The sequence below is a fragment of the Eulemur rufifrons genome, chromosome 27, assembly GCF_041146395.1.
Source record: "Eulemur rufifrons isolate Redbay chromosome 27, OSU_ERuf_1, whole genome shotgun sequence".
Taxonomy (NCBI): domain Eukaryota; kingdom Metazoa; phylum Chordata; class Mammalia; order Primates; family Lemuridae; genus Eulemur; species Eulemur rufifrons.
In genome coordinates this window covers 15152186-15166243 of record NC_091009.1, presented here as the reverse complement: position 1 = coordinate 15166243, position 14058 = coordinate 15152186, and the positions used below count along the sequence as shown (strand labels likewise).

Here is a 14058-nt window from a genome sequence, read left to right as displayed (position 1 = left end):
GAAAACATATTTCTCTCTGCTTTCTTTATTGGCTACATGGAACTTCCTACAAAATCCCAAGATCTGAAGCTTCTACTGAGTCATAAGGGAAGAAATGTGTATGTACATGTATGTTAATTCATATTTAGTATATACATTTTATAAGTTAGTATGTTAGCAAATTAAGCCAGTGTTTATACTCCATTTTAAACAAGCTGTCATCATTACGCACTCTCAGAACAGAAGGAAAAAAAGCAGTGTTTAGCTTTGTGAACAAAATTGCAAACATAAACACAAGTAATCAAATTACAAGTATATCAAACATCTTTGTGATGTGCCACGAAATCCACATGGATACACACAAAGCTGACTAATCTCAATTTTAAACAGAAAAAAAACAACAGCAAAGAACTCTAAGGACCAAATGATTTAAAAAGAAAAAACTAATCTAACAAATAAGCAACCAACCTTTAAACGAGCTGGCCTAACAGGGGATTACTATTTTACCTTCTGAATCACAACTGATGACTAGCTAACGACAATCATCACCGAGACCTTACTCAATACAGGATGTCTGTTAGAACTAAAGATGAAATAAGAACTAATAATCACAGCAGGATTGAACAATCAACAAATTATTCATTTTTGCTTGTTTACATTGCCAGAACAACTTGTAAGTGTAACAATTGCTGTTTTCGTTAAGATCTTTCATGCCAAAAAGGTAGTTTTTAATTTTCACAAATATATTTTTATTTCAGAAAGTACTAGTTGCATTAAAGAGCCAACGTTAACCAAAAACGAACTATGCAGACTAGTCAGGATCTAAGATTTAATTTTTTAAAACTCAGAAAATGTAGGCACAATTTACAAATTTGCTAATTATTCTTCCCCTTATCATCCTCGGTGTGGCTTTATAAACTTATATCACACATGTGGCATGAGCTGACCCAGGCAGAAAATCTCCTGTTCCAAGTACCTTTTTACAACTGTCGTCTCCTGTAAAGACTATGAAGAAAAAGTGATTACTTCTGCAACTCCCAGAGAAGGTTCTAGACCGAGACACCAGACTCCAGTAGCATTGTCTTATTTATTAACATAATCAAAAACATTTTGCTGTTAAACTCTTGTCCATGACTATCCTAGCAACAAAATTTTACTCAAAATATTTCACTGTGAAATGGTATTGCAACTTGAATATAGTTTTTATTAATGAATTGATTTCCATAAAGCAAGTCTTACTCTTAAAATGGCAGATTATATGACCAAAAAGTGATTCAAAAAAAAGCTTCCCCCTCCCCACGCCAACCCTCGAGATCACGTGGCTCCAGCTGAACTCTCAGCCCCGGGACTAGACTGAAGGTGGAGGGGAAAAGCTGTAACTCATTCCTAATTAACCAGAGCGGCTAACAGGACGCGCCAAACTCACACTACCAAGAAACCACATGAAGAGTCGCGTTTGCTGGGCAGCTACAGGAAGGTGCAGCCGGACGAACCTGGCAGGGCACATCTGTCATCATTGCTACAATACTATTCCTAAGGTGTCCTAGTTGTAGGAGCTACAAACGTCCCTGTTTCCATCCTTCCCGTCTCACCTGTCGGCCCTCCTGCAGTAAGTAGCCTAGGGAGAGATCCTGAGCTTTTCATAGTCTACTGTTTTATTTTTGCATTACTGTTTTGATGAGTAAAATAGAATAACATGCTTCTCTCTCTCTGTCCCCTACAAGTGTGTGTGTGTGTCGGTTTGGGGAGAGTCAATCCGGGCTGTTAAAGTACACGTCGTTGTTCCCTGCCATGCTCTGCCTTTTGCTGTCGTTTGATGATTGCATCTTGATTTCTACTTCATTCGAATAGCAAGTTCTGTAGTTCTTTCCAAGAAGCTGGAGCTTGAAACCAGAGAACGCTGGGGAAAGGCTGGGCAAACTGAGTCGGGAAGAACGGCGTCTCTAGAAGCTCTAGCTCTGGGTTTCAGGCACTTCAGTAAGAGACTTTCCTCCCCTGTTCCTAGGTACATTCAAGGAAAATGAAAGCAGAAGGCCCTAGAGGCTACCTGGGGACGGGGTGTGTGTGTGACCGAGGTACCCACTCGCAGCACAGACTTCCCGGAGGACCATTCCTTAGGAGAGAGTCATTAACACAAAGGGGTTTCCTCCTGCCTTCCTCACACCCTCTGAGCCACGCCATCTTGGGTTGGCCTTTGTAGGAAGGAGCAGGCCAAGGCAGGCCCTAGAGGTTATCCTGTTGACACCTAGGGCACCACTTCAGACTCTGAGTCATCATTCTGGCATTGGCTGTGGCTGAGTCACAGTCACAGTGTCCTGCCCTGGACTCAAAGGGGTGCTCTGACCTTCCCCCAACAAATGACGAGTAGGGCGGGGTGGGGCATGGACGATTGTACCCAAAAGGGGATTTAGGTTCCTTTTATTGCAAAGCTGTTTTTAATACAACCCCTGTGATCCACCAAGATAAGATCTGCCCCATTTCTTTCCCAGAAATCTACTTCTATTGCACCTGTTCTTTTTCTCAGCTCTTCTCACTTTCCCTTCCGTCTCCCACATGCGCGCCCGCCTCATGCTGAGCGTGCAGAGCCGGCCCGGGGCCTTCTCGTGGGCTGCAGACCAAATGGGCTTGACCAGAGGCCAGCAGAGTGACAGAGAAACAAAGGAAGTCAAGTCTTCCTCAGATCTCCTCATGGGGATCCTAAAAACTCTATCCGTGACTCCAGATCCTTGAAAAAGCTGTGTTTCCCCAGGGACACAACCCCGTCTCCCTTTGTCTCATTTCCTGGTTTATGATGGTTTTGCCTGGACAAAGCCTTCTCCTTCTTTGTGTCTCCAGCAATAGTATATCCTGAGCACTTTCTGGGTCTTCCTTAGCCTTCCCCAGAGCCAATCTTTCTTGGATTCAGAGGGTCAGTTTCTGGGATTTCCTCCAAACTGTTGAGATCTCCTGATTTCTGCAGGAAACCTAGCTATGGTCTTCCTCACCATCACATCCTGCCCCGGGCCTGGCATGAGCCCACCACGTATGGAAAACACCTGGGACAAACATCATTTAGAGTAAGGCCGGGGAAGAGTAGAGATCACATGTGCCCCTGGTCAGCTTCACAGGAGAGTGGCGGGGCAGAGGCCACATGGCATAATGGCCTGAGGGCCAGGGAGAGGATACCCTCTTGTCAGGCCCTACACTTGCTGTGTGTCCTTAGACCAGCCATTTAACCCAATGGTCCTCTGCTCCCTCACCTTTAAAGGGGAGTGTTAGATCAACTGAGCTCTAAAGGTTTTTTCAGTTAATTATTTCATGATCCTTAGTCGAACACTGAGACCCAAGAATAAGATCTTCCTTTCTTCCTCTGGAGATTTCCATAATCTAAGAAGAATAGCACCCCCTTTGGATGCTACTCTGCCGTGTTCTTGTGTTGAATCCAGTTCCTTTTCGTGGAATAAGAGGAGGATGTTGCAGGTGTGAGATGTGTGGAAAGGAACATTGTCCCTGGCTTTGCGTCCCATCTGGCCCCTCCTGTCTTACAGCTGGTACTCAATTTTGATAAAAAGTATCCTAACACTTGGGGACAATTCCTCAAAGACAACCAGGAACCCAAAAGCCAAGGGACTGGATGAGGGACAGCAAAACACAAGAGAGTAATTTCCTTGTGGCTCTCTGAGTAGGCCATGAGTGAGGCCTTAACAACCTGAACAAAACCTGTCAAAACTGTTTCCAGGAGCAGAGAGGAAGGTAGGAAATTAGGGAGAAAGGGGGTGAGACAGTTCAGTGGCTCTTAACCCATCCAAGAGCTTTCTGCTGGGAACCCATTCCCCTGTTGGGCGGATCTCCTCCAGCGGTTCCTGGCTGGGGGCTCTGGGGGAGCTGTGACCAGCCCCAGAAACAAGGCCAAGGCACCGCTTCTCAGGAAGGAACCGCCTCAGGCCTGGCCTGTGTCACAGCAGCTAGAGAGAGGGTAAGAACCAGCAAATCCCAGCAGGGTAACGAATTGCTTTCTCCTAGGTCATCCCAAACTTACATCATGACAGAGACATTTCCCAGCCAAACAGGCAATAACTAATTCCAATTAGCAAAGATCTCTAGGGTTGAGTGAATTCCTAGCATGTTTTGTTTTGTTTTTTTAAGAAATGACCACATTGTCAGGATCTGGCCTTGCCTATGTGATTCTTCTCAGATGCAGGAATGTGGCTGAGCATGGCTTCCGCTGGCTGAGGTGGTGATCTGCAGGTTCCTGGGCAATGCCTGGGCTGGTGGGGAACACACTGGGCCACCAGCCACAGCCCACGTCAGTCAATGAGCAGATGCCACCAGGAAATGAGGATGGACTGGCTCTGTGTGACCACAGGCCAGAGCATCAGAAAAAATGGTCTTTGGGAACAAAGGAAATGGACTCAAATTCTTCGGAGAAACCCTACTCTTCCCTGACTTGCCTCCCAGGTTTCAGAACCTGAGAATCTCACTCCTGACCAAAGGCTGCTGCTGCTGCTGCTGTGTGAGTGTGTATGTGTGTGTGTGTGTGTGTGCGTGTGTGTGTGTCTGTGTGTGTGTGTGTGTGTGGTGTGTTGGAGAAGTGGAGGTGGCTTGGCCTTCTCTCCTGGGTGTGGCCCTCACGCACTTACTGAGTGCTAAGGCTGGCTACAGTGTCCCATCAGAAGGGAAATGATACCACAGGAGTGCATCAAGACTACAGACATAGAGAACCATGGACACTGATTCATCCAAGTTCTATGAGGAGTGGACAAATAAAAATAAATAAATAAAAAGAAAGAAAAGAAAAATAGCCCTTTGTAGTAAAGGGCATGCTGGGAAGGCAAGAGCCAGAGCCACCTCCCCAGAGCATGCTGGGAGGATGGGCACCAGGGCCACCTCCCCAGAGCATGCTGGGAGGATGGGCACTAGGGCCGCCTCCCCAGAGCATGCTGGGAGGATGGGCAGCAGGGCTGCCTCCCCAGAGCATGCTGGGAGGATGGGCGCCAGAGCCGCCTCTCTAGAGCATGCTGGGAGACAGACACCAGTACATCTCCAAGGACTGCACTTCCCCCAACTCCCACCCCTATTCCCTCACCCACCCCCAACCTGGAGACTAGAGGAAAGTTTGTCCAAAGATGACTGAAGAGTAGGGAATGCCATGGTTCTCTGCAGGTCCCCCACACTGTGGGGGGTTAAGTCAGCAAGTGGGAGAACAGTCAAGATGAGGAGATGGAGAAACAGAGGCAAGAGAGAAACAGGGGGACTGACAGAGACTGGAGGGGCCAGTGTGTTGGCAGAGGACGAGAGGAGAGTGGAGCAGAGGGCTGTGCGACTGTTAGCCGGAGGCATTGATGTACAGCTGGCTCTTGAGGATGTAGTCGATGACCGGCTGGGACAGGTAATCCACGACATGGCCGTCCCCATGCTGCAGGGCTAGCCTGCACAAGAAGAGAGGTCGTCAGATGAGCATCCAAACCTGAAGCAAGCGAGGAAGCCTGGTCTGACCTCTGTCTTTGGGGGAAAGGGTATACCGGTGTGTCCCCAACATCCATGACTAGCCTGTGCTTAGGTTGAGTAAAGGTATGTGTATTAGAAGAAGCCCTCTTCCTCCCACAGTTCCTCCCCAACCCTGATGACACCATTTATTCTGGCTCTACCACTTTCTAGCTAAGAGACCTCAGGCAAGTTATTTAAGCCCTCTGTTCTTCAGTTTTCTCCTCTGTAAAATAAGGGTACTATTTGGACCAATAGCATTCAGTTATTAACAGGATTAAATGAGTCATTATGCAAAGCACTTAGAATAGCACCAAGCACACAGTTGGTATCTTAATGTATAAACTATTCTCTTTTGTTAAATAAATTTTATAGTGTATATTTAAGGTATACAATATGATGTTATAAGATACATATATAGTGTAATGGTTACTATAGTGGAACAAATTAGTGGTTACCTACTTTTTCCCCTTGTGGCAAAAACAGCTATAATCTACTCATTTAGCAAAAACCCTGAATACAATACATACACTATTATTAACTATAGTCCTCGTGTTGTATGTTAGAACTTTCTACTTGTTCATTCTACATATTTGCTACTTGGTATCCTTTGACTTGCATCTCCCCATTTTCTGTCCCTCCGGCCCCAACCCTGGTAATCACTGTTTTATTTTCTATGTATCTGACCTTTCAAAAAAAAAAAAAAAAAGATTCCACATTATGAGTGGAATGTCTGGCTTATTTCAATTAGCATAATGTCCTCCAATTCCATCCATGTTGTAGCAAATGTCAGGATCTCCTCTTTTAGGGCTGAATATTCCAGTATGTATATCTACAACAGTTTCTTTATCCATTCATTCATTGATGGGCATCTAGGTTGTTTCCATATCTTGGCTATTGTGAATAATGCTGCAATGAACATGAGAATGCAGATATCTTTATAGGGTGGTGATTTCATTTCCTTTGGGTATATACCCAGAAGAAGGATTGCTGGGTCATGTGGTAGCTATATTTTTATTTCTTTAGGAACCTCCATACTATTTTCCATAATGGCTGTACCAGTCTACATTCCCACCAACAATGTACAAGGATTCCCTTTTCTCCACATCCTTGCCAACACCTGTTATCCCTAGTCTTTTCGATGTTAAATAGCTGTCCTAACAGGTAGAGGTGGTACTCATTGTGGTTTTAATTTGCATTTCTCTAGTAACTAGCGATGTTGGCAATTTTTATGTCATCATTGGAGAAAGTCCTTTGTCCAGTTTTTAATTGGATAATATGTTTTCTTGCTATTGAGTTGTGTAAGTTCTTCATAAATCTTGGATATTAACCACTTACCTGATACATGGTTTGCAAATATTTTTTCCTAATCTGTAGGTTGCCTCTTCATTTCATTGATTGTTTCCTTTGCTGTGCAGAAGCTTTTTAGTTTGATGTGATCCCATTTATTTATTTTTGCTTTTATAGCCTGAGTTTTTGGTGTGATAGCCAAGAAATAATGGCAAAGCCAATGGTGAGGAGCTTTTCCCCTGTTTTCTTCTAGGAATTTTATGGTTTCAGATCTTATGTTTAGGTCTTTTATTTATTTTGAGTTTATTTTTGTGCATCATAAGATAAGGTCCAATTTCATTCTTTTGCATGTGGAAATACAGTTTTCCCAGAACCATTTATTGAAGAGACTCCTTTCCCCACTGTGTCTTTTTGGTGGTTTTGTCAAAAATTAATCAATCTTGTATGTTTGAATTTATTTCTGGGTTCTCTACTCTGTTCCCCTCGTGCGGTGGGTTTTTTTTTTTTTTTTTTTTCCTGCCAGTACCATACTGGCTTGATTACTATAGCTCTGTAATATAATTTTAAATCAGGAAGTATGACACTACCAACTTTGGGGTTTTTTTGGTTCTCCCACTTCAGAATTGCTTTGGCCAGGGGTAGGGAAACTTTTCATATTGGAAGGCTGTATTAATTTAGCTGTAATCAAATAAGGCCACATTCAAGAAACTTCAATTAGATATACTTTAAAATGTACATTATTTTGTAAAAATCTAACTACTATGTACTTAATAATTTCAAAAAATGAACACCACTTAGTTTTAAAATTAACCTTTTAATGATTTTGTGGTGTCTGCTTTTTATTGGGAAGCATTCAAATGGTTGGTGACAACATGGAGGTCCACAGTTTCAGCTGATCCTCTAGATGGGTATCAATCATTTGTGACCTTAAGGCCATCTTGATTTTGGTTAGGTAACAGAATATAAATTCACAGCAATAAGTGGTTGAAAAGCAAGAAAGCATTTTGGGGGCATGTTGCATTTTTCCATATTTCAACTGGATCTTTCTTAGTATCAAACAATGACTTTAAAATGTCATCTACTGAGAGCTCAATTCCATCTATAGTTCTTTAGGTGCCTTGGTGATATCAACTAGGTGAGGCCAAAATGCTAATTTGAGTGTGATGTCATGATTCTCAAAGTCAGTGAATTCATTGTGTTCTCCAACTAATAGGTCTATAATAGCTGTGTATTCTTTAAATGATTCACATATATCATCCTGCTCACCAATGACCTTTGCTAACTGGGGAAAATGTTCATCCAAAATTTCCTTTTGAAGAAGAAATGTTTTGAAAAGAGATATTAATAGTTTTTTGAAATACTTGGATTTTTTGGCCTCATATCATATGTAGATTTAGCTTTACCTTGCAAAGAAATATTCAAGTAATTTTGATTTGACATAGCTCACAGAAATACTGCATTCCTATAGAAATCTTCTTTCAATAATTCACATAGCTGTTCTTCATAAAATTTAACTATTTGTTCTCGCAGAGATAAAATTTTGGCCAACACCTGTCCCTGCAATGGTCAATGCATTTTAGGATGATGCGGCAAATCTACACTGAATACCTCATCCTTCAACTTTAGCATGTTACAAAACTGATGACGTCATGTTGCATTTGCACGAATATATTTAACAGTACTCACAACCTGTGGCAAGGTGTCACTTAAAATAGTAGCTTTAGCATAGAGATTTTGCTGATGCAAGACACAGTGAAAAGAAATGAGAGCATCTGGATCTGATAGGACTTTTTTTTATCTGTGCAATAAACCCTTCATATTTTCCTGCCATGGAAGGTGCACCATCTGTACATACACTCACTAAATTTACCAAATTCAGTCCTACTTCACATTTATCTTGAAAGTTGTTGAACATATCTATTCCCCAAGTTCTGTTCACAAGAGTACCCAAAGTGAGTAACTCTTTGTAGGAAAGAAAATCTTCTGTTATGACCTGAATGAAGTACAAAACCTGCATTGAGTCAGTAGTATCAGTTGATTCATCCAAAGTGACTGAATAATATCTATTTTCCTTTTGAAGTATTGCATGAAGTTGTTCTGTTAAGTTGAAGGCTAATTCATGCTGCCAATCAGTTATGGTTCTCCTTGAAAGAGGCAGTTGCTTGCACTTCCTACAACTTCGACAATGCATTCTTTCACCATTTCTGCATCACTGGATGGCTTCCTTTTTCCCAGTGTATAAGCTACTTTATAAGTTGCTTCAGTGGCATTATTTCCAGGTCTTATTCCTGCTTGAAAAAATTGTCTTTGCTTTTGCTTTTCATCTTTTAATTTCTGCAATACAACCTTTTGGGCTCCTCCCTCTAGTTTAAAATATTTGTGGTCCTTATGAATGTTAAAATGCTGATGAGCGTTGAATTTCTTTAACGTTGATATTGCAGTATCACAAAGCAAACAAATCATCTCATCATTAGCAGAAACAAGATAATATTGCAATTCCCAATCCTCATTAAAAAATCTATTTTCTTCCTTCAGTTTTCTCTGGTCTTGTTTGACATGATGGGCTGTTAAGCAGACAGAATTCAATACGCTGTCAAGTGGTGCAACTATTCACAAATTCCACTTCAAAGAGAAACACAGTGCACCGTTGTCCAGTCAATCTGGGAGGATTATTTTGTTGAAACTTATTTTATTCTTTGGTATTTTAAATATGTTCATTTACAAAATAAAATAAAAATATAAAAGGTGAACAAAAATGTGTAAATAAAAATAAAAGGATTTGTTCTGTAAAATTTGGGTTTAATCAAAAGGCCAAACTTAAGGACCGAGAAGGTCACATGTGGCTTTAAGGCTGAAGGTTCCTCACCCCTGGCTTTGGCTATTCAGGGTCTTTTGTGGTTTCATACAAATATACAAATTTTAGGGTTGATTCTTCTATTTCTGTGAAAAGTGAATGCCATTTGAGTTTTGATAGGGATTGCATTGAATCTATATATTGCTTTAGGTAGTTTAGACATTTTAACAATATTAATTATTCCAATCCGTGACCATGGAATATCTTTCCATTTATTGGTGTCCTCTTAAATTTCTTTCATCAATGTTTTATAGTTTTCAGTGTACAGATCTTTCAACTCCTTGGTCAAATTTATTCCTAAGTATTTTCTTCTGATGCTATCAGAAACGGGATTTTCTTGATTTCTGTTTCAGATCGGTCATTATTTGTGTATAGAATTTGTATGTTGATTTTGTATCCTGCAACTTTAGTGAATTCATTTATTAGATCTAACAGTTTTTGGTGAAGTCTTTGGGGTTTTCTAAATATATGGTCATGTCTGCAAATAGAGATAATTTTACTTCTTCCTCTCCAATTTGGATAAATTTTATTTCTTTTTCTTGTCTAAATACTCTTGGTAGTACTTCCAGTACTATGTTAAATAGAAGTGGTGAGAATGGACATCCTTGTCTTGTACCAGATCTTAGAGAAAAATCTTTCAGTTTCTCCCCATTGATTATAATGTTAGCTGTGGGTTTTTAAATAAATGGATTTTATTATTTTGAGGAATTTTCCCTCTATATCTATACTGTTAAACGAGTTTTTGTCAAGAAAGGATATTGACCTATGTTGAATGCATTATCTGTGTCAATTGATATGATCATGTGTTCTTTGTCTTTTAGTCTGTTATTGTGATGTATCACATTGATTGATTTGTATATGTTAAACCAGTCTTGCATGCGACTGATATTTCCTACTTGATCAGATGTATAATCTTTTTGATATGTTGTTGAATTTTTTTGTAAGAGACAAGGTCTTGCTATGTTGTTTAGGCTGAATTTAAACTCCTGGGCTCAACACGTCCTCCTACCAAGGCCTCCCAAGGAGCGGGGACTATAGGCAGACACCACTTCTAATATTTTATTGAGGCTTCTTACATCAATGTTCATGAGAGATATTGGCCTATAGTTTTCCTTTCTTACAGTGTCTTTGTCTGGCTTAGGTATCAAAGTAATGCTGACTTCACACAATATGTTAGGATGTAGTCCTTCCAGCTCTATTTTTTGGAAGAGTTTAAGAAGTACTGGTATTAATTCTTCTTTGAAAATTTGGTAGAATTCAGCTATGAAGCCATCGGGTTCTGGGCTTTTCTTTGTTGAAAGGTTTTTAATTACTACATCAATCTTTTTGTTTGTTATTGGTATGTTGAGTCTTTTTATTTCTTCCTGATTCAATCTTGGAAGATTTTTTTTGTTTTTTAGGAATTTATCCATTTCCTCCAGATTATCAAATTCATTGGCATATGATTATTCATAATAATTTTGTGTGATCCTTTTTATTTCTGAGGCAACTGTTGTAATGTCTCCACTTTCATTTCTGATTTTATATTAATATATTTGAGACTTCTTTTTTTCTTAGTCTAGATAAGGGCTTATCAATTTTATTTATTTTTTCAAAAAAACCAATGCTTTTATTAATTTTTCCTATGGTTTTTCTATTCTCTATTTGCTTTATTTTTGTTTTGGTCTGTATTATTTCCTTCCTTCTGCCAACTTTGGTTTTAGTTTTTTTTTTTTTTTTTTTTTTCTAGTTCCTTGAGGCATAATGTTAGTCTATTGACTTGAGATCTTTCTTCTTTTTTAATATAGGCACTTATTGCTATAAACTTCCTTCTTAGAACTGTATTAGCTTTTCTTATTTAATCTCTTGTGTTCCTCTGCATGATTGTCTCAAGAAAATGAATCTTCTGGGGGTTCTTGTGATTGGCCACATCTTTTCCTTCCTGTAGGAGTCCTCATCTGTTAGCCCGTGCAGGGGAGGCACCCACAGGTATGAAGGACTCCAGTGATAAACTTTGGTTTCTGCAGTTTTTCTCCAGCCTTAGTCTAGCTGCTTCCTGTTCTCTCCTCATATGATAGTCTTGAGAATGTCAGGCCCCAATAAGCTATTTGTAAAACTTCATTTACTCATCCAGATGTCTAGATTCTGAAAGGCGTCTGAGCCCTGCCTGTGAGATCTCCCTGGAAAATGGCTCACTGCCTTGCAATGCATACACTGTCTTGACCTTGCAAGCTAGGTCTCTAAGTGCCTCCCTGCACAGTAAAGCTTTTTGGAAAAAGTGTCTACACCTGTAGTTTCCAAATGCCAATCCCAACTTCATCAGATTCACCCAAGAAGCAGATTCCTAAGTGCAAACCCCACAAATTCTGATGGAGCTGAATGGGACACAGGAATCTGTACTGTTGTGTAACTCTTCACGGTGATTCTAATGTGCAGCTGTGTTTGGAATCACAGCCTGCCCCTCTCCCCTCACTGTCCATTATCCTTGGGTTTCTGCCCTCACCTTGCAGTTGATGCTACTCTTGCAAGTGTCCTGTAATTGCCTTCCAGGGAAGAGTCCAGCGGACTTTTAAAGTCCTGTGCTCCTTTGATTTCTCTGAAACATGTGACACAGATGACAATGCTTCCCATCTTTGTACCCTCTCCTGCCTTAGTTTCTGGGCCACCACTACTGGTAGTTTCTGACTGCTCCTTACTTAGCCTTCTTTTAACTGCTAGAATGTTTGCATATTCCATAGAGCCTTCTTCTCTTCTTGACTCTCTCTGTGAGCTCATCCATACCTCGAATTTTAATTGACACTTATATGCTCATGGCTTTCAGCTTTACACTTCCAGACCTCTGTATTCCATATATCTCACCATTCCACTGGCTATTTCCACTTGGGGTTCAAGGTAGAGACTGTTAACTGGCCTTTAGTATCCAATCTCTCCTTCTTTGGTTTAGTAATAGAACCTCCCGAGTTTTATCTGGACATATGGCTGTCAAGTTATAAAGTCTATTTCCCAGGGTCCCTCCATCCTTGAGCCAGTGGGGTGCAAAGGGAAGTGATATGAACAACTCTGGGTCACCTTCTTAAAGACAAAGCTTCCTGCCATGGGCTTCACCTTGCCTTTTCCCACTGGCTGAGAAGAATTGTCATTGCAGCAGCTGTGGACCCAGAGATGGAAGCTTCCTACTGAAGAGGTCATAGATTCAATTCCTTTTGAACTAAACATCTAACTTATTTAAAACACTGAATATTGGGATCTTTTTGCTATGGCAGCTTAGCCTATATCCTTACTAATACATGATTCCATAAGCACCTCAAACTAAAGAGTCCACAATTAAAAACATCCTCTTCTCTCCTCAGACTAGCTAAGACTAGCTAATGGCCTGCCCCCACCGTGACCGGCCTTTCAACAGTAAATGGGGGGGAGGACAAATAAATGAGGTCCAAACAGGAGGCTGAATATGGGGCAGCAGGTGTCTGCCTGAATCTGAGGGTCACCTTTAACTGAGGAAAGTTGCATGGAAACTTGTAAGCCAGTTTAACCAAAGTCTCTCTGGCCATCTGTCAAACGTACCTGCTCTTGGTTGAGCTGACAACAGACATGGGATGGTTGATGTCATCCTTCACCACCATTATGTTGTTCTGAGGATAGAGCAGACAGAGTAAGTTGCCAGTCCCTCACACCAAGCTCCTCTTGATCCCTCACCCCTCCAGCCCTCCCAGGACTCTCAGAAAAGGGTCACATCACAGAGATACACCCGCAGGGAGAGGGAGACTCACTTTGTACTTGCGGAGTATTGAGGAGTGATTCATGATTCGGTCTGTGTCGGCTGCGTCCCGGGGCACCACCACAATCCCAAAGTCCCCAACAATCACCTCCATCTGAAGAAACAGAGAGAGCCCTTTGGTGACACCATGACCCTAAACTCCTACCAAGAGACTATGTAGCAAGCTGGAGCCATCTTCCATTCTTCCATGCGGAACCCAAGCTTTAGTCCCAAACTGGCCTTCTCGGCCCCATCAGGCAGATCCTTCAAGTAACAACCCAGACATAACTGTGTTAGTAGAAGGAGTGGAAACTTTGCTTGGCACATAGAAGACACTTAATAAATACTCTACATTGAGTGAATGAATGCACTCTCACATGTCTGGGCAGGATCTCTTCAATTCTTGAGGCTCCTGTTGAGTTCATAATGCTGCAGAATTACATGAATGACATATGATCCTTACCTGATAGATACCCTCGTGGGTGAAACAGGTCCCACAGTCCAGCAAGCATACCTCAGCCCTCAGCTGGACTTCATGAGAGGGAATGAAAGGTTCCCCTGGCTCACCCATGTAAAATCAGCTGTTGGACTCAAGGTAGCCAAGAGGAGAGAGGTGCTTAGAAGGTATCATTGTGAGCCCAGGCAGTGAGAGGAGGATGATGATGATGATTGTTGGGGTTACTTCTGAGATTAGCCTTTGCTAGAAGCTTGGTGCCATAATGAGGAATGAACCCTT

The 14058-nt window shown here is 41.4% G+C and overlaps 1 protein-coding gene across 1 annotated transcript in view; it reads right to left on the bottom strand.

Moving 5' to 3' along the window:
- Positions 1–5284: 5284 nt before the first annotated feature.
- NMNAT2 (nicotinamide nucleotide adenylyltransferase 2) overlaps positions 5285–14058 on the bottom strand; it is a 135658-nt gene continuing 126884 nt past the window's right edge. The window contains exons 9-11 of the mRNA XM_069459737.1: positions 13336–13437; positions 13130–13197; positions 5285–5387 (exon numbers count right to left, since the gene is read on the bottom strand). Of these exons, the coding sequence (XP_069315838.1) occupies positions 5285–5387; positions 13130–13197; positions 13336–13437 (273 nt within the window). The remainder of the gene's footprint in view (positions 5388–13129; positions 13198–13335; positions 13438–14058) is intronic.